This window comes from Orycteropus afer, unplaced genomic scaffold, assembly GCF_000298275.1.
Source record: "Orycteropus afer afer isolate SDZICR_OR568_19922 unplaced genomic scaffold, OryAfe1.0 scaffold00086, whole genome shotgun sequence".
In the NCBI taxonomy this organism is placed as follows: domain Eukaryota; kingdom Metazoa; phylum Chordata; class Mammalia; order Tubulidentata; family Orycteropodidae; genus Orycteropus; species Orycteropus afer.
In genome coordinates, this window is record NW_006921673.1 from 6,699,889 (window position 1) to 6,724,550 (window position 24,662).

Sequence of the window (24,662 nt, forward strand, 5' to 3'; positions counted from 1 at the left end):
GTCTTCCTTGTAGGCGTATGGATATTATCCTATCACTGACAGCATTGTACTTCAGGACAGATCTTGAAACCTCGTTTGTGATGATGAATGCCATGCCATTCCTTTTCAAACTGTCATTCCCGGCATAGTAGATCATATGGTTGTCTGATTCAAAATGGCCCAAACCAGTCCATTCCGACCAGCTGAAATGGACTGGTCGGATATACGTAGTTTGAAAATTATTTTTTTGTTGTTGAATGAGTGACATTTGTTTATTAAGGACCGTGTGTCAGGTGCTGTACTGGGAATATAAAGGTAAACTCTTGGTTCGAAAAGCTAGGATGTGGCTGGAGAATGTCAACAAATAATTCATTATGACAGGGAAAGAATGGCCATCTCTGGGGGAGTTTGGAAAGTTTTATCACAAGAAGTGGTATTTTAGGAATTTGCTAGGGGTAAAAAGAACATTTAGGCAAAAGGAAGCGCACAGAAGTATTTAAGATAAGACCTGGAAAGCAAGGCATTTAAGCTGTCTCAATTGCCTGAATTTATTTTGTCTAGAATGCAGATTGGAGACATTGGGACAGATTGGAAAATTGAGGAAAAGTTATAAATAACATACAAAGAAGGAGCCATCATCTGGAGCAGGCCAGAACCATGGCTGGATTTTTCTTTTCTTTTTTTTCTAATGACAAAGTATTTTATGTAGGCCTGACATTGTTTGGAAAAGGTCTGTGTGTTGTACAGATGTTTTAAGCTTGACTACTAATGTAAAGGTTGGTAGTTTGAACCTATTAAGTGGCACTGCAGAAAAAAGATCTAGTGATCTTAAAGACCTGATGATTAGGTTCCATAAACATCTTCCCCAGCTTCCATGCTCCTTTTTTCTGTCGAATGGCTGGTGGATTTGAACTGCTAATCTTTTGGTCAGCAGCCGAATGCCCTATCCATTGTGCCACCAAAGCTCCTCTCCATAAACATTTAGTCAACAAGTCCTTTTGGAGCAGTCCTGCTCTGTAACATAAAGGGTCTCCATCAGTTACAATGGACTCTCAGGCAACAGGGTTTATTTGTCTGTTTGGTATTGTTTAGAGAATGAAGGAGAGAAACACTGTATACCCACTTTTTGAGTTTTTGTGCAATTTGGAACAGAAGGCTAACTAGAGGGCTTAAAGAGTCAGAGATAGGACGTTGTAACTGTTTACCGACTGTTAAAAGACTTAAGACTGAAATCTCTTTATAATTCGATTAACAAACTATGCCCTATGCTATGAGGAAGCTGCTAACCAGAAGGCTGGTGGTTCAAACCCACCAGCCACTCCTTGGAAAGAAGTCGGGCAATCTACTTCTGTAGTGATACCGCCTCGGAAACCCAAGGGGAGGGGTCGCTATGAGTCGGGTCCGACTGGACAGCATGTAACAACAATAGCACGAGGAAACAGAAAATAAGGCACTCTTCCTTCATGGACCTAGAGAGGCTGCCTATTTGGGGAGATCAAAGTAGTGTGTAGGAAACAATATGTTGGGATGGTGTATAATTAAAAAATATATGATACAGACTGTAACCATAGGTTTTGGGGTGGGATGGAGATGATGGCTGAAGTGTCTTAAGTAATGAATAAACTTTAGATAGGCAAGCTGGAAGGAAGGCTATTGCAAATGGTTAGAGAGTGTAGGCTAGTAGGGGAATGAGTCTTGGGGTTGGGGTTAGAGGGTGTCATGGAACAGTGAAGAAGCCAGCGAATGATAAGGGTAGAGGATGGTGAATATTTAGGAGTAGTATGGCAAGAAATAAGACTGTGCAAAGAGAGTAAGTAAGGCACTCTGGTGGTGTAGTGGTTAAGCACTTGTCTGCTAACCAACCAAAAGGTTGGCAGTTCAAACCTACCAACTGCTTCAAAGGAGAAAGATGTGACAGTCTGCTTCTGTAAAGGTAACAGCCTTGGAAACCCTATGGGGCAGTTCTACTTTGTCCTATGGGGTCTGTTTGAGTTGGAAGGGACTTGGCAGCAGCAGATAAGATTTCTTTTTTGTTTTGTTTTGTTTAGCAAGAGTAAATAGGCCTTGGACAGATCTTGAAAGCTGGTCCAAGGAATTTAGACTTAATGTGCTATGACATAGGGAGGAAGCACTTATTTCTAAATTGGAGAGTGTGTTTTCACAAGATTGGTAGTAGTATGTAGGCAAGAAAACCTGGAGTCAGGGTTGTCAATTAGAGCTTGTTGCCACAAACAAACATCTAAAATTGGCATGTGATCCTCCCTCCAAATTGTTTCTCTGTGTTTGTATTTCCATTTATCATAACCACTTTTGTTGCTTCAAACCCAGAACTTGGGAGTCATGTTGGATGACTTTCCCCATTCTCAATTTCCAAATGGTCACCAAGTGTTGACTTTATTTTCTAAATAATGAAAACTTATTGCTGTCAAGTTGATTCTGACTGATAGCAACCTCATAGAACAGAGTAGAAGTGTCTAACAGGATATTCAAGGCTGTAAATATTTATGGAAACAGACTGCCACATCTTTCTCCTGTGGAACAGTTAATAGGTTTGAACTGCTGATCTTTTGCATAGCAACTGAGTACTTAACCAGTGCACCACCAGGGCTTTTTTTCTAAACAATATTGTTCTTGGTATTAGGTGCCTCAAGTTGGTTCCGACTCATAGTGACCCTACCTAGGACAGAATGAAACAGTACCCAGTACTGTGCCATCCTTTCAATCTTTGTTATGTCGGTGCCCATTGTTGCAGCCACTGTGTCAAAACATCTTGCTAAAAGCCTTCCTTTTTTTCAGTCATCCTTTACTTTACCAAGCATGATAACCTTCTCCAGGGACTGGTCCCTCCTGTTAACATGTTCAAAGTCTGTGAGACGAAGTCTTTCCATCCTCGCTTCTAAGGAGCATCCTGGCTGTCCTTTGTGCAAGGCAGATTTATTCATTATTCTGGGAGTCCATAGAGGTTATGTAATGGTCAGTATTCTTTCCCAACACCATAATTCAAAGGCATCAGTTCTTCTTCAGTCTTCTTTATTCATTGTCCAGGTTTTGCATGCATATGAGGAGATTGAAAATACCATGACTTGGGTCAGGTGCACTTTAGTCCTCAAAGTAACATCTTTGTAATACATGATTTGATATCTTGACTGCTGCTTGCATAGATGCTGATTGTAGATTCAGTAAAATGAAATCTTTGACAACTTTAATATTTTCCTGTTTATCATGATATTGCTTATGGGTCCAGTTGTAAGGATTTTTGTTTTCTTTAGGTTGACATGTAATACATACTGAAGGCTGTGTGGTCTTTCATCTTCACAAGTCATCTTCACTTTATCAGCAGGGAAGGTTGTGTCATCTGCCTATCACAGATTGGTAATGGGTCTTCCTCCAATCCTGATTCTTCATTCTTTATATAGTCTAGTTTCTCATATTATTTGTTCAGTGTATAGACTGAGTAAGTGTGGCAAAAAGATGTAACCCCCTCACACACCTTTCTTTTTTTCTTTTTATTGTGATTTGAGTGAAAATTCACAGAGCAAATACACTTTCCATACAGCAGGTCACATATACTTTGTCTCATGACATGGACCACAATTTACCACAATGCAACATCTCCCCTCCCACTTCCTCCCGATAGTTATCTCTTCCCTGTGTCCATCACTCCATGCACTCCTGCCCCCTGAGCTGTCTCCCTGTGCATAAGCAGCCTTCAACCTTTCTTGATTTTAAACCATGCATTACCCCCTTACTCTGTTTGAACAATTGCCTCTTGGTCTGTGTATAGGTTACTCATGAGCAAGTTATGTGTTCTGGAATTCCCATTCTTTGCAGTTTTCATCATAATTTGTTATGATTCACACAGTTGAGTGCCTTTGCATAGTCAATAAAACACAGGCAGACATCTTTCTGGTATTCTCTGCTTTCAGCCAAGATCAATTTGACATCAGCATTGATGTCCCTCTTTCCATGTCCTTTGTTGAATACAACTTGAATTTCTGGCAGTTTCTTCTTGTGGTACTGCTGCAACTGTTTTTGAATTACCTTCAGCAAAATTTTACTTGCATATGATGTTAATTTAATAATTTCTGCATTATGTGAGATAGCCTTTCTTTTGAATGGGCACAGATATGAATTTCTTCTAGTCATTTGGTCAGGTAGCTGTCTTCCAAATTTCTTGGCATAGACGAGAAAGTGCTTTCAGTGTTATGTCCACTTATTGAAGCATCTCAATTGCTATTCAGACAATTCTTGGAGCCTTCATTTTTGCCAATTCCTTTAATGTAGCTTGGACTTTTCCTTATCACCATCTTTTCTTGGTAATGTGCTACCTCCTGAAATGGTTGAATGTTGACCAATCTTTTTGTACAGTGACTCTGTATTCCTTCTATATTCTTTTGATATTTCCTATGTCGTTCAATATACTAACAGAGTCTTTCAACATTGTAACTTGAGGCCTGAATTTCTTCTTCAGTTCTTTTAGCTCGAAATGCCAAGGGTTTTCTTCCCTTTTAGTCTTCTAACACAAAGTCTTTGCATTATTTCATTATAATACTTTGTCTTCTTGAGCCTCCCTTTTAAATCTCCTGTTCACTCTTTCACATCATCATTTCTTCCATTTGTTTGGTATTCTACATTCAAAAGCAAGTTTCAGAGTCTCTTCTGATGTCCATTTTGGTTTTTCTTTGTTTCTTGTCATTTTAATGACCTTTTGGTTTTTCATTTTGATGTCCTTGATGTTATCCCACAACTTGTCTGGTCTTCTTTTGTTTATTGTGTTCAGTGCATCAAATCTATTGAGACGGTCTCTAAATTCCAGTGGGATGTACTTGAGGTTGTACTTTTGCTCTTGTGGACTCTTTAAAATTTTCTTCAGCTTTAACTTGAGCTTGCATATGAGCAGTTGAAGGTCTGTTCCACGGTGGGCCTTTGGCTTTGTTCTGACTGATGACACTGAGTTTCTTCATCGTCTCTTTCACAGATGTAGTAGTTTGATTCTTGTGTATTCCATCTGGCTACGTCCATGTGTGTAGTGGCTGTTGATGTTGTTGAAAAACAGTATTTGCAATGAATGATAGGTCATTGGTCTTGCAAAATGCTGTCATGTAATCTCCAACATCCTTTCTATCACCAAGGCCATATTTTCCAACTACCACCCTTCATTGTCTAACTTTCACATTCCAATCACTAGTAATTATCAGTACTTCTTGATTGCATGTTTGGTCAATTTCAGACTATAAAAATTGGTAAAAATTTTCAATTTCTTCATCATTGGCATTTAGTGGTTGGTGTGTAAATTTGAACAATAGTCGTTTTAACTGGTCTTCTGTCTCTGATTCAAAACGGCTAATTCCAGTCCCTTTCAGCTCAGTAATGCCTAGGATTATCTATCTTCAAACATTCCGTTTCATTTTTGACAACTTCAAATTTTCCTTGACTCGTACTTGTTGTTGTTGTTATATGCCGTTGAGCCCAACTCATAGTGACCCCTCCTTGGGTTTCTGAGGCAGTGTCACTTCTGGTTAGCAGTCAAGTGCCTTAGCACTGACTAATACTTAATATGTTTTAAAAATAAAACAAACCGTCATATTTTCCAAATTATCAATGGGTGTTTGCTGCTGTTTCTTTGCATTGTGTCGTGCCACAACAGCAAAGTAGGTCCTGAGAGGTTTTCTCCATCCACGTCATTAAAGTCAGCTGTACTTTGAGGAAGAAGCTCTTCCCCAGTCATATTTTGAATGCCTTCCAAGCTGAGGGCTCATCTTCCAACACTATAACAGTCTTTTTCTGCTATCCGTAAGGTTTTCACTGGCCAAGTTTTTTCAGAAGTAGATTGCCAGGTTGTTCAACCCAGGCTGTCTTAGTCTGGAAGCTCACCTGAAACCTGTCCACCAAAGGTGACCCTCCTAATATTTGAAATGCTAACTAAAAACTTCTGAATGAATGAGTTTCCTTTGTGAATGTCTTGGTTGGGAACTCTTATTCTCCACCAGATGTTTTTAGTAGTCTGTTTCCTTAATATTTGATTCATCTTTCTTATGAATTATGAATGTGAGTGTGTAGCAGTATGTTTTTGGGTAGTTTATGGAATACATGATAAGGCAGCTACCCTTAACATGTCAATTTTAAAAACACACACTAAATGATCCTATTTGAATTTTACATACTCCCAATTAATTTGTCTAATCTCACTCTTCCAGGTCGTCATTTCCCTAAACGTCCAAAGCATATGCTTGTAGTAGAAGCAAAGTTTGATGGAGAACAGTTGGCTACTGATCCTGTGGACCATACTGACCAGCCAGAATTTGCTACTGAGTTAGCTTGGGAAATTGACAGGAAAGCACTTCATCAGCACAGGTGACCATTATTTTCTTCATTTTAAAAATTATATATTTTTTGTTTTTGAGAATATGCACAGTAAAAACATACACCAATTCAGGTTTGGGTGAAGGGAAGAGCAGTGTACCAAATGTGAGTGATCAACGTGGTGGCATTGAGGAAGGAGAAGACAGAGAGAGGTGCATGGGTGGTACAGACAACACAGATGAAGCCTTTTGCACATATAGTACTGTGTTGTCAGTGAGAGCAACAATTGATACACGGTTGGACAGATGGATAGACAGGTATGTCTATGTAATAGGGAGTGTGTCCATGACTATGGTTGGAAGACAATGTTTCTACAAGTATATTTGTATGTTCTGTAAGAATTTTTAGGTATGTAATAGAGCTGACAAGTGGGAAGGTTGTAGTCACTTCTTGGCCACAGCCAGCTACCTGGAGAGATCAAGTAATTGGACATGTGGGCTCGGGTCCATGGTCGCAGGGGACATTAAGCTCAATTGGCATAACCTGTTACACAAAATCATCGTTCCACATTCTACTTTGGTGAGTAGTGACTGGGATCTTAAAAGCTTGCAAGCGGCTGGCCATCTGGATGCAACGATGGCTCTCTGTCCAGAGCGAAGAAGAATGAAGAAAACCAAAGTCCCATGGAAACAATTAGTCCAAGGAACTGGTCCACCATGCTATCCTCAGCCTATATGACTGTGAGACCAGAAGAAGTAGATGGTGCCCGGCTGCCACTATCAACCACTTGGAGGAGGATCTCTGTAGGAGATCCTGGGTAAAGTGGGAGAACAATGTAGAATAAAACTCAAAATCATTAAAAAAAAAAAAAAAAGGGACCAGGTTTGTTGGTCTGATAGAGCCTGGTGAAACCCTGACACTATGGCCCCTAGCTGCCCTTCAAGTCGGGAATTGAACCTACTGCTGTGGCTTTAGCCAGACAAAAGACAGGCATATAAACTGAATGTTTACGTTAGGTAGATATACTTCTTGGAGAAATCAATCATGGGAGAATAGAACGGCTTTGTATACACAGGGAGGCAACTTGGTGGGCAGGAGTGCATGGAGGGAATGACACAGAAAAGAGGTAGCTATGGAGAGGAAGTGGGAAGAGAGCTGTTGTATTGTGGGAAATTGCAGTCAATGTCATGAGACAGTATATGTGAACTGCTCTATGGAAAATGAATTTGCTCTGTAAACTTTCACCCAAATCACAATAAAAATTAAAAAAATAAAAGCACCAATTTAGGTTTCTACATGTATGTTTGAGTGATGTAAATTACATTCTTTTGAGTTGGGGAATCATTTTCACCCTGCTTTCTGAGTTATATGACTATTATTTTTAATTTAAGCTAGCATCTTTATTATTCATTTTTTATAGTCTGTTAAAAGTTTATATTTGTCTTAATAAGTTATGGTGTGATAATACTAGCATTTATTTTTCAAAACACTTTACATTATTAGTAACTCATTTAAACTTCAGAACAACTCCATGAAGTAGATATTATTTTCCCTACAGTGCAGATGAAGAAACTGAGGCATAAGAGATTAAGTAACTTGTTCTAGTCACTCAGCTGGATAGTTGTAGAATCCAGGCAGTCTAGCTCCAGATCTTAAGCTGCTTTTTCTTTGTGACTAATGTGTGAGACTATAGGAAGTACTGTAAGGATGCCCATCTAATATTAAATATGGATTGGAATTTGTTATAATTTCTGTTGTAATTTCTATTAATTCATTTACTGTATATTTTACCTGCCTTGCCAATGATATATAAAGATGTCAAGTGAAAAGTTATAAAAATCATTAGTTTTTTTGAATTAATTTTATATTTAACTTTAGACATTTAATCATATATAATAATATATTATATATATATAGCATTAAATTCATTTCAAGACCGCTTGTGACCAGAAGCTAGCAAGAACATTGATAATTTTTTATTGAAAAAAAATTAAAAATACATTTTCTTCTTAAGCATTTTATTATTTCATGAACTCTTGTGACCAGAGGCTAGCAAGAACATTGGTAAATTTTAATTTTTTAAAAAATTAATAATTTCCTTCTTGAGAAATACATAATCACTTAAGTACTTGTGCTTTCTCAGTACTAAAACAAATCAAAATAGAAATTTTTGAAAAATGAAAGCAAGTAGAAGTTTATTTTCTTTTATTGCTATATTAGTTCATGGATTTATTTGAAGAGGTAGTATATTCTTAGAGGATATAACAATTTTGTATTGCCTTTGAATGACTTCTGGAATGTCCCCTGAGGGTGGTGCTGTGAGAGGTTAGTGCTGCATTTATGGTTGTATTTATAATTGTACCAGTGCCAAGAGGAACCACTCTAGTGGAGGCTTAAGAAAATAACACAGATAAACTGAATATGTAAATGGTGATTTTGTGCCAAGTGCAGGTTTCATAGTGATTCCAGTAGATAAGAGTAATGGCAGAATCTAATCGACTCACTGTGTAAGCACCTTTAGGGGCATTATCATTTGTTGCATTAATTTATTGTTTGTTTAAATTTTAATAGTTTATGGTTTTATGATATTTGTTGTTGTTGTTTGCCGTTGAGTTGGCCCTGACTCATAGCGACCCCTCCTTGGGTTTCTGAGGCAGTATCACTACGGAAGTAGGATTGCCCAACCTTCCTTCCGAGGATATTTAGTTCCTAAATTTGTTTTGGTTCATAGTTACAAAAAAGCTCTATGCACATAATGTATATTTGTAGTTTTATATATTTATAACAATGTCAGAAAACTTATTTAAAACTAATCCCAGGGATTTATGATAATTTTTGCCTATTAAGGGTTCTTTGCACTTCTGTGATTACAGAAATTTGTGAAATACTGACTACATGATAGCCTCATTGACAATAAAGACTAAAACTTGGACATGTTTTATATATTACTTAAGTAGACAGACTCTTCCTGGTGAAGAGTTTTTCAGAAAATACAGAGTGAAAACAGCTTATCCAACAAAACTGCAATTGACTTGATAGTAGTAGACACTTGAAAAAAGGCTAATGGAAGGCTAAATCAATATTAAACAAAAAGCATTTTATTCATTACATAATTATGTTCCAGGCTACAACGTACTCCTATTAAACTCCAGTGTTTTGCCTTGGATCCTTTATCTTCAGTCAAGGAAACTATAGGTTACATTGTTCTGGACTTAAGAACTGCTCAAGAAACAAAGCAGGTATTGTTGCCCTTTAAGGCATTTTGTAAATGATAATGTTAGTTGATTGTTTTTAGGAGATAATTAGATTGATTGAAAAAACATGGAATATTGAATCTGATAGATCATGTACTTGAGCCAATATGGCAATTCTTGTATTTTATTTTGTATATTTTTGGCTTAGAAAATTCTGACTTTTAAATCATTCCTTTAATCTGGAACTATCTTTCTCAAAAACTTCCGTCTAAGCCTAAACCTGTGTCCGTGTTCATATTACCTCAAGCTCAATGTATGCAGTTCCTGAGCTTTCCTTTCAAAGAAAAGGAGTATTTCCTTTGATGAATTGTAACCACTGTCCTTCCAGTTTTGCAAGCTAGAAATATGGAAGTCTTCCTTGAAAACCTCCCTTGTCCTGCTTCTGTAGTCACCCTTTCCAGTTGGTTTGTTTCCTCATGATCCATTCACTACTTTGCATTTTCACAGCTGCCACCCCATCCTAAATCACTATTATTTTCTCTTTGGTTATCAGTATAGCCTTCTAACTAGTCTCCCTGGTTTCTGCTTTCTGAATTCCTTACATAGTAGTCAAAACAAGTGAATTTAGTGAAACACATTTATGTTGTGTATATATTCCCTCCATCCTTCCTCCAAAAAAAGAAAAAAGAAAGAAATCCTCCTTAATGTTTTCCCATTGCCCTAATGGTAAAGCCAGAGTTTTCACCACGGCCATTTAAGTCTGATCTAACTTATCTCTGTTAGCCAGTGTCTCTGGGAGAATATTGAGGTAATTTATACTTCATTCTATAAGAAGGCCTTCATGTTTTAAAATCAATCAAGTGTATGGTTTATAACTGAAAATTGTACCATTAGACATTTACTATATTATTGTATTACTGTTTTTATAAACACTAAGCTTTTATTTTCCTTTTATTTGATATATGTAGAACAAAATGGAAATATGTCCAGCAGAAGAGGTATAATAGGATGTGTGAAAAAGTAGAAATTAGGAAAACTGAAAATTGGTAGTTTTTTTTTTTTTTTTAAATAGGGATAAAGTGAGATTGAGGATTCAGGGCTAAAGGTAAAAAATATATTTGCTTTCTTCCCTTTAATCTACCTGTAGAAGCTTAGGAGTGGAAGCAAGGAAGACAATCTAAACTTGTGTACTTAATTTTTTCAAAGGGAAATTCGATTAAAGGCTTCCAAATTAGGATTAATGTCTTGCAGAAAATGTGGGAAAAATTTTAAAAAAGAGGCAAGTACTGATATATTATAGGAAATCTAATTGGAATAATATAGAACATTTCCCAATACTTTTACTTTGTTTTAACTATTAAGATGTGTTGTTATTGTTATTCTCTAGCCACCAAAATGGTACCAATTACTGAGTAATAAATATACCAAGTTCAAGTCTGAAATACAGATAAGCATTGCTTTGGAAACAGACACAAAAGCACCAGCAGATAGTTTTAAAGCAAAAGGAGCACCCCCTCGAGATGGAAAAGGTTTGTGCATCATCTCTAAGGACATTTCTCTGGGAAGTTCCAGTTTTGAATTAGACCTTTAGAATGGGGGACTATTATAGGGAAATATATACAGGTGTCAAAGCTGATTTTGTTCTAGTGCATCAGAGAAATAATTGTGACATTGTTACACATGTAAAACTGTTGCTTTTAGCTGTTGTTTACATTAGCAATTTAATCTCATTTCATTTAGTTCATTTGACATATAGCAGAAAAAAGCAGAATTTTGTATTTTTAAAAATCACTACTTAGGAAACTTTTGTCTTAGAATGAGTATATGAAAGCCTAAAATTCTTGGATTGTTTTGTGTTTATTAACTCAACTGTAGTTTTTTAAAAACACTTCATACTTCTTTTTAAATATTTGGTGTTGCAGTTTTCACTTGGATAAAATGATATTTTCTTTTATGTGGAGGATGAAGATATATTTCTTCTAGAAATAAGCACTTTCAGATAAAAACAAATAGTGAAATTGAAATAATATAATTGGTATTCTGCTATGTTTCAGTCAAGTTGAATGTAATGTCTTGGAATTATATGTAAAATTAACATTTAAAACACTGGTTCTCAGGGCACATGTATTTTTAGTTGAGAGTAGTGTATTTACAAATTAGTGTCTTGTCCCCAAAGTTTAATTGTAAATTGGTAGTTGCCTTCTAGAGTTTGGGATTATGGAAATTGTAATTCAGAATTTTAACAAAAGCTGTTTTTCCTTTAACTTCTCTGGCCAGTTCTTTGTAACATTTAGATATTTTCTTCCTCTTCCTAGCCTTTAAATATTAAAGAGATGTCTTCTCTCATTCTGTATACAGTCTTCCCATGTGATCTTACCTATTCCCTTGGCTTCATTTATACTCTTTGTATGTCAAAGACCCCCCACCCAGGCCTTCAGACCCAAATATCCACCTGCCTCCTGAACATCTTCATTTGGATGGCTTGTAGGCACCATAAACTCAAGAGATGGGAAAACTAAATATCAGAATTGTTGTATTTTGCCAAGATGCTGTAAATTGTAAGTAATGAAGCTAGGCGATAAGAACTCAGAAGTCAGATTCTAGAGCCTTTATTATTATTTTTTTTAGTTAAAAACTTATCTATAATTTGTTTCTGTTATGAAACAATCACAAAACGTACAGAAAAGTTAGAAGTATATTATAAAGAAGAATTTTTTTTTCACCTGGACCATTTTGAGAGTAATTTGCCTACCTATAGTATTTGTATAGAAGGCATTGGTGGTTCAGTGGTAGAATTCTCACCTTTCATGAGGATAGACCAGGGTTCAATTCCTTGCTAGTGTACTTCACCTGCAACCACCACCCATTTGTCAGTGGAGGCTTATGTGGTACTGTGATACTGAACAAGTTTCCCTGGAGCTTCTAGACTAAAATGGCCTAGCAAGAAAGGCCTGGTGAGTCTACTTCTGAAAAATCAGCCTATGAAAACCCTGTGGATCATAATGGTTTGATCCACAACCATTCATGGGGATGGTGCTGGGCTGGGCCCTGCATTGTACATGAGGTCACCATCAGTCAAGGGGCTGATTTGGTGACACCTAACAACAACAGGGTACCTGCATGCTTGCCTGTTTATTTCATAGGAATAAAGGATGTGCTAAATAATCATGATACAGTCTTTAAAGTTAATGTTGACAATACATTAATATAACATTGATGCATTGCTATTACCTAATCCTATTCAGGTTTCACCAGTTGTCCTCATACCTTTTGTAGCAGAAGTATCTTGTTTAGAATGAGGTGTGGCATTTAGTTTTTATGTCTCTAGATTTCCCTTTTGGTAGGGTTGTTCTGAGTTGGAGTCGACCCGATGACAATGGATTTAGTTTTAGTTTGGTTCGATTCTCCTTCAGACTGAAACAAATCCTCAGTTTTTTCATATTTGAACTTTTTGAAGATTATAGGACAGTGATTTTCTAGACTGTCCCTTGACTTGGGTTTGTCTGACATTAGATTGGAGTTATGTACCTCTGACAGAAATCTCATGGAAGTGATAGTATACTCTTCTCATTGCATTCTGTTAGGTGCTGAACAATTTTGATTTGTCCCATTACTGATGATGTTTACTTTAATCACTTGATTAAGGTGTGTCAGTCTTCTCAATTATACATCTGTTTTTTTGGTAATTTAGAAGTGTTTTGTGGGGAAGTATTATGAAAATATTCCATTCTTATCCAACCTACAATTTGTTCATTTATTTATATCAGTATGGACTCATAGTTTTCTCTTTCTGTTAGTGGATTAACAGTCATAATTTATTTGTCCCAGATTTGGCCAGCAGGAGCCGTTTCAAGCTGCTTCTGGTTTGTTTTGACTGTTCTGATCATTCTTTGACCTTTTCTTGCTTTCTGACACAAGAACATGTTCCAGGCTCATCTTTACTTTCCTTGGATCCACCCTGGATTCAACTATTTCTTTAAGAAGTTCTGCTTCCTTTTAGTTCAGAGTTATGTTTGAAGTCAAGGTCTGGGTGCTAGGTATGCTTGTTGCTACTGGGACAAGAACATGTTCCAGGCTCATCTTTACTTTCCCTGGATCCACCCTGAATTCACACATTTCTCCAAGAAACTCTGCTTCCTTTTAGTTAAGAGTTATGTTTGAAGTCAAGATCTGGCTGCTAAGTATGCTTGTTGCTATTGGGATATCAGCATTGCACCTGTCAATGGACAAAGTTAGGGAATATGTGCATGTATGTGTACACACATATCTATGCATATGTACATATTACATGTATACACATACACATATATACTCAAAATTGTGTATATATACATACACTTTTATATCTATGTATTTATCCATATATATGGAACAGCATGGATTCACATCAGCAGTTCCAGTTTTAGTCCTATACCACAAGATTCATTCTAGTTTTCTCCCTTTCCATACATGTATCTTCTTTCCCCAGCAGTGAGAAACCTGCCAGTAATATTAATGTCTAAGCCCTATTGCATTACTATACAATGGCTACCCTTATTAATGTGCTTTAATGTGTTGGATACTGTCCAAAGTTCTTTACTTTTGTTATTTAATTTAATCTCACAGCTCTATAAGAAGTTCCATAGAAGAAAAATGGAGATTAAAGGAGGTCATGTAATTTTTCTATTCAGCTTCACTAGTTGAATAGCAGACCTGGGATTGGAACCTCTCTGTGACTCAGCAATCTTTGCTCTTAATCATTATACTATTTTCAGCCAATGCTATAGTAAGCATGTTATCTCTTTAGGATTAACTATGAGAAGAGAGATTGCTTGGTTTTAGGATATGCATATATAAAATTTGATAATCTCTGACACATCATCTCCAAAAAGTTGTAGTAGTCTATACTTGGCAGTATCGAGAATACCCGCTTTCCTGCATTTTCCCCAATGCTGGATATGGTCTGCTGTTTTGGTTATGTGTGTGTATCTATGTGTTTAACCAATTTGAAGAACCCTTGTCCCTCTGAGTCCCTTCACACTGAGCTTATATGATTATATTGCTTTACTTCTTAAAGTGATGGAGCTCTGGTAGCACATTGGTTAAGGTATTTGACTGCTAACCAGGAGGTCCATAGTTCAAACTGACCAGCTGTTCCGTGGGAGAAAGATGAGGCAGTCTGCTTCCATAAAGATTGACAGTCTTGGAAATGCTATGGGGCAGTTCTACTCTGTTCTGTAGGGTTGCTATGAGTCAGAATCGACTTGATGGCAGTGGGTTTATTTTTTTTCTCAGAATTGTTTCATGATTTTCCTTTATTAGAAAACTATCCAAATGTTTCAACATGCATTCTGGAAGAACTTTTTTGATCTGACTTCTCCCTAACTATCACATCCTCCTATACGTCTGACTTTGCTGTATGATCCAGCACTCCACATCTGTTTCAATTCTTTAACCACGTTTTTTATATTTTTAAACTTACTGTGATTTGGTTGAATGTTACAGAGCAAATTGGTTTTCGATTCAACAATTCATACACATTTCGTTTTCTGACATTGTTTACAATCCCACAATTTTCCTTTGTCCTTTCCTATTCATTTTTGCCTTCTGAGCTTTATCCCTGGGCAAATGCTGCCCTTTTGATCTCTTATGGTTGATTGTTCTAAGGAGTTTTACCTCTTTGGTGTTATTGTTTACCTCACAGGTCTGTTTGTTGTTTGGCTGAAGGTTGAACCATGTGAATGAGTACATTTCTAGGCCTGAAGAATGACTAAGGGCCATAGTCTTGTAGGGTCTGCTAGTCTCTATCAGGCGAGTAAGCTTGGTCTTTTTTTATGATTTTGAGTTTTGTTCCACATTTGCTCCCATTCTACTCAGGATCTCCAATTTTGATCCCTTTTAGAGTTGTTGGCATTGGCAGGTATAGTTCTTCTGGTCTCAAGGTCATAGATGCTGAGGTTCCCATGGTCCACTAGTTCCTTACTGTACGTCTTTGATTTTCTTCTCTCTTCTTCGCACTAGGTGTGGAGAGACTGATAGTTGCATCTTAGATGGCTGCTTACAAGCTTTTAACACTTTTGTTTTCTATCTTCTGAGTCTTTGTACATACTGTTCTGCTTGGAACACTCACATTTCACTTTCCCATTTTCTATTCAAGCACCTTTCTTTTCTTAGCCAAATCTTGTTGCTTCTTCAGTTCCCAGTTTAGATTCATTTCCTTTGGGTAATTTGTACTGAATGCCTTTCTTATATAGTTTATTAAATTGAAGTTTAAAAGTGATTTATCTTATTTCAGAATTTGGCTTTCTTGTATAGAAAGAAAATGTTGATTAAATAAGGGTTATTTGGACAATGTGTAGAAAATAAGAAACCTGACTAAGATAATAATAGTGACCATGAAAACTGCCAAGCAAATGGAAGTGTATCAACTATTAATTAGCTTTTAAAAATCTTGTAGCGGATTATGCCAAATTACAATGTAGTTTCATTAATGTTTTACTCTCTTAAGTACCTGCCAGCCTGTTTGGACTTGACCCCAAAGACATTGTGGCAGTGCTGAATGAGGAGGGAGGCTACCATCAGATTGGACCAGCAGAGTATTGTACTGACTCCTTCATTATGTCAGTGACCATAGCATTTGCCACCCAGCTGGAGCAGGTGAGACTTTTACCTTTTGATTTATAAAGAATTTCAAAGCTATTTTTTAAAAAATTCTACTTTTTAATTTTAATTATTAAAAAGTTTAGCAAGTAGATTTTTTTCACTTCTAAAAATTCATTTTGGAAAATGTTTTCTTTCATACCAGAAAGCATTTTTCATTTCTGTGGGCGGGGGGGGGGACGGACAAAATAGGACCCAGATTTGGATGATCTTGGGTAGTGATAGTTAGAGAATAAATTAAATTTGTCAGGATTTAGAAGAATGATTGTAAGAAAGTGTTATTTTCCCTTGTGGCATTTTGAAGACTAGCATGAAAGGAAAGTGTTTCATTTTAAGTATTGAATAACTTTTGGGAGAAACTTATAATATGCGGAGCACACTCTCTCAGTAATATTTTAATGGCCATTGGGTCTGGGATTAGGTTTACTCTATAAGCTAATAAGACAGCCTGTTTTGTTTCATGAATTCTGTCAGAACATGTGGCATTCTTGGGTTAGAGACAGGACTTCGTTACTCTTGGCACAGCAAACAGTGTGAATATCAGCATATTTCCTTTAGTTCCTCTTACCACCAAGTCTCATGGGGACTTCATAGAGACACCCAGGTGGTTGCTCACAGGTGGTGGGTTTGTATTGTAGCTGTGAAACACTGAACTTGGGGAGTCCAACACTTTTATTGTAAGCAATGAACAGGTCTGGTCTTTGTCCCAGAAGACATATTATCTTACCTCTCAAGGTTACCATCTGCATCAACAACCCTGGGAAACACCTGGTTAAAAGAACAGGCAAGGCGTTGCAGTCTTGGCACGCTCACTCAGTCTTGGCAGGGAAGCTCACAGGCCCCTGGCAAATAACCCATTGCCCTTGAGTCAATTCCACCTCATAGTGACACTATAGGACAGAATAGCACTGTTCTATAGGGTTGCCAAGGCTGTAATCTTTATGGAAGCGGACTGAGGCATCTTTTTCCAGTGGAGCAGCTGGTACATTTGAACCTAGACAACCTTTTAGTTAGCAGCCGAGAGCTTAGCCACTGTGCCATCAAGACTTTTGGCATATGATTAGTGACCTCATTTTTACTTGACTTACCAGTTTATCAGGTAAAGATTTTTCTCAGGAAATTTAATTTGATTTAATTTAATTTAATTTGCCACACTGAATTCATGTGTATTGGAAAAAGCACTTTATGTATGTGTTCTTGGAGCACTTTTTCTTCCTCTCCTAATTTGGTACTGTCACTTCTTTATTTATACTTTATATGTCAACTTTTGTTTTTGTCCATTAATTTCTTTCTCTTCATAAAATTCTGCTGGTAGACTGTCCCAGCTTAATATGTCATTTTGGTTTGGTAGCTGTCCACTATATTTATTTTTTTTATTAATCACATCAGAACACTGTTGTCTACATTTCATATAATTAAGAGTCTATATTTTTTAACTGTACTTTTTAACATATTTGCAAGGCATTATAAATTGCCATTTTATTTTTTATAATTTTTGACTCCTTGGAAAACGTGGCATAATTGTTAATATGTATTTATCATTTACCATGTTTTATGTGTAATACGTCTTATGCTAAGTACTTTGCATGTATTGCATTTAATCTCACAAAACTTTAGGGGATTGTTATTTCTATTTTCTTGATGAGAAAACTGAGTCTTAGGGAGGTTTTATACCTAACAAGTGACCTAAGTGTTTCTGATGACAGGGTCATGTTCCATGCTACTGTTCCCATATTAAGTATTGTTGCCTTCTTTGGTGTTTGGAATAAGATGGATATATGAGTTGGGATCTCATTTTCAATATTTCCTTCTCTTTTAATTTAGACATATTACTTAACCTTTCTGAAGTTTGGTATTTCTCAATTGTATAATCATGATACTGCCAGGTTTGCAGATATGCATGGTGAGTGAGATAATACAAGTAAAGTACTTAGCACATAATATTTGCCTACCTTGTATGTGAGACATGACATTTGATGGTAAAGCTTGCTATAGATAATTGACCTGTTGCTTACATAATTAAAACTAATATATCTTTGTAATGCAGGGTGACTTGGTGGGACATATCTTTGTGATAGGCTCTTTGCTATCTCCATTAAAAATTAAATGCTAAATACACCATTTATCCTTTAATATTGCTTCCTGTTTCTTCGTTTATTTTTTATAGACAAGCCAACAATTTTAAAAATTAGTCATTTAATTTTTTTTTTCTCAGTCAAGTCAAAGGCGGTGTGTAAAAATACCTAGCAATAAACAAACAAACAAATTCTTCAGATGCCAAGCAGTGATTTATGGCATGATACTGTAAATTTGTAGTAGTGAGGAGAAATGAGTTTGAAGTGAGAAGACTGAGTGGTGATGATTTTATTTCCCTTTTTTTTTTTTTAACATATTGAAAACAAAGGGTAAAAGAAAATCTCTAAATCCCAGGATAATGAAAGATTTTTAAAAGAATCTCCAAAAGTGGGAATTATTTATAATTAAATGTACTGTGAAATACATAAGAGTTATCTTTATTTCCTAAGATTTTTAGGCTTTCCTGATAATGGAAGAAAATAAAAGTCTCTTTGAATTACACTCCTCAGAAATAATATAGAATAACTAATAATTTTTTTGCCTACCCACCAGCCACTCCTCGGAAGGAAGGTTGGGCAATCCTACTTCCGTAGTGATACTGCCTCGGAAACCCAAGGAGGGGTCGCTATGAGTCGGGGCCGACTCGACGGCAAAACAACAACAACAACAACAACAGATCAAGATAGTATTAAATGCTCTTGGCTAAGAATTTTTTTATAAAACCTTATCTATGTAGTAAAGTCTCTGACGAAAGTGTAAGAAGTAGGTGAAATAAATATGGAAAATAAGGAAAACTCAGTTTAGAATGTTTGACTGGTTTCTTTCCCAACACTCTTCAGCTTTTTTGATTCAAGGACCAAACCAAATCATACTCACTGCTGTCAAGTCAATTTTGACTCATAGCAATCCCCATTGGGTTTCCAAGGCTATAAATCTTTACAGAAGCAGACTGCCTCATCTTTCTTCAGCGGAGCAGCTGGTGGGTTCAAACCACTCACCTTTTGGTTTTCAGCTAAATTCTACACTACACCAGCAGAGCTCCTTGATTCAAGAACAAGTTGGATGAAATAAAAATTTTTCTAAGACAAACTTTCAAAAATTAATTGAATTTGTAATTTGGTTACTAGATATATGGAAGTTTTATTTCAGTGTTAATTTTAAAAACTTCAATAAAAAAAAATCAAGATTTTAGCAAATGTTTTTAGAGTTTATCAGACCTACTAAGTACTTTTATTGGTTAAGAAAATAATATTTTTTCCTTTCTCTTGAATGTTTAGTTAATTCCATGTACCATGAAACTTCCAGAAAGACAACCTGAGTTTTTCTTTTACTATTCTTTACTGGGGAATGATGTTACAAATGAACCCTTCAATGATTTGATCAACCCAAACTTTGAGCCAGAGAGAGCATCTGTTCGCATACGCAGCAGTGTAGAAGTTCTTCGTATTTACCTGACTCTTCAGTCTAAACTTCAGGTGAGTATTATAACAATTTTTTAAAAATTATTATTATACATAATTTTTAAACATCAATGAGGTATGTAAATTATGTCCTATTTCCATAGTGTAAGTCATCTTAAACACCCTATCTTTCCATTTTTAAAGGATTATCCTCAGTAAAGTCACTGGCATCATAGTTACTTTACGATTTAAGAAAATACAATTTCCCAGTTATTGATAAAAAAGTATATCAGTTTTCAGGCCTTCATAAAACTGTGCCTTGATCCCAGAGCTGTTGGCACAGTCAAAGTTTGATTAGTGCTAGTGGAGATAATAGCCATGGGCACGTATATCACACTTTTATATTTATACACTTCATTGCTATCAAAAGAGATGAGGCAACTTTCTAAAACCTGCCCTGGAATGAGAGTATTTTTTTATAAGCAATTTTAAAACTAGACTCTATTTTAAAAGTAAACTCATATAGTGAATATTACTGTTCTATCTTTTATTAAAATTGCTTCGAATCATATTAAAATAGAATGGTGAAATCCAGACTAAAGTAGTCATTTGTTTATAGTCGTCTCAGTAATTAGACTTTGCGTATATTTGGGACAGAGGATGAAGAGAGGCAATTGGAAATTTTAGTAGAACTAAATTTTAGAGGTGGTTCTGCTGAATCCAAGTTATCTAGTAAAGACTATAAAATGATGACAAGCAGGAAATAAGCAGAATTCTTTTATTGTATATATAACACATTAATCCTTACCAAAAAGATTGACTTTATTAGTTTGATTCAGATGGATATTTAAATCATAAAAATATTTTGTTTTGAGCCATGAAAAGTATCATATTTAGTAACATTAAATTTAAGTTATAGGTTTCCCTTCATGCTGTCACTGCTGGCATTAGAGCTAAAAATATATATATTTTTTTTAATTAGGATTTGGGTGAAGATTTACAGAGTAAATTCACTTTTCATACAGCTAAAAATATTTTTATAGAATGATGGCTTATTGCTTATATAAATGCTGAGTTTACCAAAGTTTTACTGTAAGAAGGGGCAAGAATAGTATTTAGCATATATCGAGAGCTATATTCTTCTGTATTTGTCAAAAGGGGGAATCTGGAACTTATGATTAGGTATCGGTTATTAACAGTACATTCCACTCCTTTTACCATTAAACATTGAGTTTTATATATAAAATGTCTGAAAAGCAAAAAAAGAGGGAAATATTCAAAGTGTTTTAAGGGGTGAATAAAATAAAATAATTTGAGGTTCTGTTGTTTCTAAAGTAAGCTTGATCCACTGAATTATTTTTCAGGACTGTGTTTAAAATGTTAAATGCATTTAATATTTTTGTTAAAATGGAGACTAAAAAAAGTGTTTGAGGTATTAGTTTTCTATTTAAACAAAGAACAACCCACTGCTTTGTTTTCTGTTGTAGTTTTTAAAAAAGTATCCTTAGGTATCTGGAAGAAGGAGGAGGAATTCAATATTGCCTGTGTTTATTTTTTAAAGATATGTCTGTGGAAGTGTTTGGGTCTTGTTTTAGGAATTCAATAATTTATCTTTAAAAGAACAAAAACCAAAGATTTTTTCTTGCTGTTAGTTGTATTTATTATTCATAACCTTATTATTTAATATCCTTATTGGCCCTCTTGAGTCAATTCTCTGTCAAATAGTGTCTTAATAACAGAAACAGAGTTGGATCTGAAGTTTGCCAACTTTCTTTTGAAGTTATATTTTGTGTGAGATGATCTCCAGCTTGATCACTTGCCTTTCTTCACCTGATCTCTCTAAACTCTTGCCATATTTTCTTCTTTCAACAAGTATTTATTGTGCTGTATATCAGACACTATATTCGATAGTATGTAGGTGTAATTTTTGCCCATTTGGATTGAAACTCTTGTTTGGAGTTTATGATGCAGTGAGGAAGATAGCTAAGTAAACAGGTAATTAAAATTCAGTGAAATAGAAGGTTCAGCAACAGCACTGAACTATTTAGGTGAGGTATCACCTGAATTTTGAATTTGTGTGCTATCTGATTAAAGGGAAATGCACTTTGAAGTTCCTACAATGTACCATACTTCCTCTCACCTCCTGACGTTTGTGCACAGTATTCCTTTGAATGACTACTTCTCTTCTCCTTTGATTGACTGACTGCTTCTATTCAGTGTCCCCAATCTCCTCACATATTTTTTTCTTGAACTTAACTCTTCATCTACAGATTATGCACTCCATTTATTCCCTCTATATTCCATAGTACTTATTGAATGTAAGAATGATTGATAGGATATACAGTGAGGTTAGAAAAGTACAAAAATCCATAGGTTTGATTTTTTTTTAGCGTAATCAATTTGTAATGTACAAGAATTTTAAAAGAGCTTTGGCCTAAGTACTTTTTAATTATTCTTATTCACTGATGTCTGTATTTTTTTAATAGCAGACAATACTCACTGCCATCAAGTTAATTCCAACTCATAGTGACCCCCATTGGGTTTCCAATACTGTAAATCTTTATGGAAGTAGATTGCTTCATCGTCCTCCCATGGAGTAGATTGTGGATTTGAACCACTGACTTTCTGGTTAGCAGCCAAATGCCTTATGCACTACACCGCTAGAGCTCCCTTAGCAGACTAATAATTGAAACAATTCAGTTGTCTTTATATGTGTGTTCTGTGTAAGTTAGGAGCCCTGGTGGCCCCATATTTCAGCGCTTCACTGCATACTGAAAGGTTCACTGTTTGAAGCAACTAGGTGCTCCATGGGACAAAGATGTGGCAACCTGCTTTTGTAAAGATTTACAGCCTTGTAAACCCCATGGGGCAGTTCTCTCTCCTATGAGGTCACTGTGAGTTGCAGTGCACTCAATGACGATTTTTTTTTTCCTGTGTAAAAGTCATAAGGATTTTGCTTCCAGCATACAGTCTACAGTTTCTCAGATTATTTCAAGAAATTTGAGTTTGCTTTTTGGCCCCTAGTTGATGACAGAGAATACATTATTTTACTGTCTATCCTTTTGATGCATTTTAATATATATTTTTATTTTCTTTTGCAATTCAATTTGTGTGCCAAAGTTGTTAAAAATAACCTATTAACTAATTTAAATTTTAGTATGGGTAAAGTATACTTTTTCAATTAAGTGCGCAGATATATAAAAGCTAATTTACTGATTTACTGTTTTTGTTACACAGTTTCCATGTGTATGGTAGTATTGTTAAGTGAAGTTGAGTTATCTCTGACTACTCACAGTGACCCTATGTACAGTAGAGCAAAACACTGCCCAGTCCTGTGGCATCCTTACAGTCCTCGGTATATTTGAGCCCATAGTTGCAGCCACTGTTTCAGTCCACTAAAGAAGGGTCTATACTTTCTTCGCTGACTCTCTACTTTACCAAGAATGTTATCCTTCTCCAGGGAATGGTCCCTTTTGACAACATGACTGAAGTAGGGGAGATGAAGTCTGTCCATTCTCGCTTCCAAGAAGTATTCCAGCTACACTTCTTCCAGGACAGCATTGTTCATTCTTCTGGCAGTCCATGGTATTTTCCGTATTGTTTCCCAACACCACATTTCAAAGGCATCAACTCTTTGGTTTTGTTTATTCATTGTTCAGCTTTCACATGCATATGAGGTGATTGAAAATACCATTGCTTGGGTCAGGTGCACCTTAGTCTTCAGAGAGTCATCTTTGCTCTTTATCACTTTAAAGAGGTTTTTTGCAGCATATTTGCCCAGTGCAGTATGTCTCATTTCCTGACTGCTGCTTCCATGGATGTTGACTGTGGATCTAAGTAAAATAAAATCCCTGGCAACTTCAATGTTTTCTCCATTTTTCATGATATTGCTTATATGTCCACATGTGAGGATTTTCGTTTCCTTTATTTTGAGGTATAATTCATACTGAAGATTGTAGTTTTTAATCTTCTTCGGGCCATCCTCATTCTCAGCAAGCAAGGTTGTGTCATCTGCATACAGCAGGTTGTTAATGAGTCTTCCTCCAGTCCTGATGCCATGTTCTTTTTTATGTAGTCCAGCATCTAGGATTATTTGCTCAGTGTAAAGATGGAATAAGTATGGTGAAAGGATACAACCCTGATGTATATACCCTTCCTGATTTAAACCATATGGTATCCCCTTGTTGTGTTTGAATAACAGCCTCTTGGTCTGTGTAAAGGTTCATCATGAGCACAATTAAGTATTCTGGAATTCCCATTCTTTGCAGTGTTACCATAGTTTGTTATGATCCACACAGTCAAATGCCTTTGCATAGTCAATAAAACAGGTAGATAGACATCTTTCTGGTATTCTTTACTTTCAGCTAAGATCCATCTAACTTCAGCAATGATATCCCTTGTTCCACATCTTCTTCTGAATCCAGTTTGCATTTCTGGAAGTTCCCTGTCAATATACTGCTGCAACTGGTTTTGAATTATCTTCAGCAAAATTTTACTTGTGTGTGATATTAATGATCCTGTTCAATAATTTCCATATTCTGTTGGATTGCCTTTATTTTGAATGGGCACAAATATAGTTATCTTCCAAATCAGTTGCCCAGGTAGCTGTCTTCCAAATTTCTTGGCATAGACAAATAAGTGCCTCCAGTGCTACATCTGTTTGTTGAAATATCTCAGTGGGTGGTCTATCAGTTCCTGGAGCCTTGTTTTTCACCAATTCTTCATGGCAGCTTGGACTTCTTTCAATACCATTAATTCTTGATCATATGGTACCTCCTGAAATAGTTGGACATAGACATGGACAATTCTTTTTAGTACAGTGACTCTGTATTCCTTCCATCTTCCTTTAATGTTACCTGCATCATTCAATATTTCGTTCATAGAATGCTTCAATATTGCATGTAACTCAAGGCCTGAAATTTTTCTTCAGTTCTTTTGGCTTGAGAAATCCTGAGTGTGTTTTTCCCTTTTGGTTTTCTAGCTCCAGGTGTTTGCACATTTCATTATAGTACTTTCCTTTGTCTTCTCAAGCCACCCTTTGAAATCTGTTGTTCTACTCTTTTTTTTTTTT

At 36.0% G+C, this 24,662-nt stretch overlaps 1 protein-coding gene across 1 annotated transcript in view; it reads left to right on the forward strand.

Annotated features, from left to right (window-relative positions):
- CEP120 (centrosomal protein 120) overlaps positions 1-24,662 on the forward strand; it is a 145,784-nt gene that overhangs the window by 2,929 nt on the left and 118,193 nt on the right. The window contains exons 2-6 of the mRNA XM_007942245.1: positions 6,177-6,333; positions 9,407-9,521; positions 10,864-11,005; positions 15,964-16,112; positions 19,469-19,666. Of these exons, the coding sequence (XP_007940436.1) occupies positions 6,177-6,333; positions 9,407-9,521; positions 10,864-11,005; positions 15,964-16,112; positions 19,469-19,666 (761 nt within the window). The remainder of the gene's footprint in view (positions 1-6,176; positions 6,334-9,406; positions 9,522-10,863; positions 11,006-15,963; positions 16,113-19,468; positions 19,667-24,662) is intronic.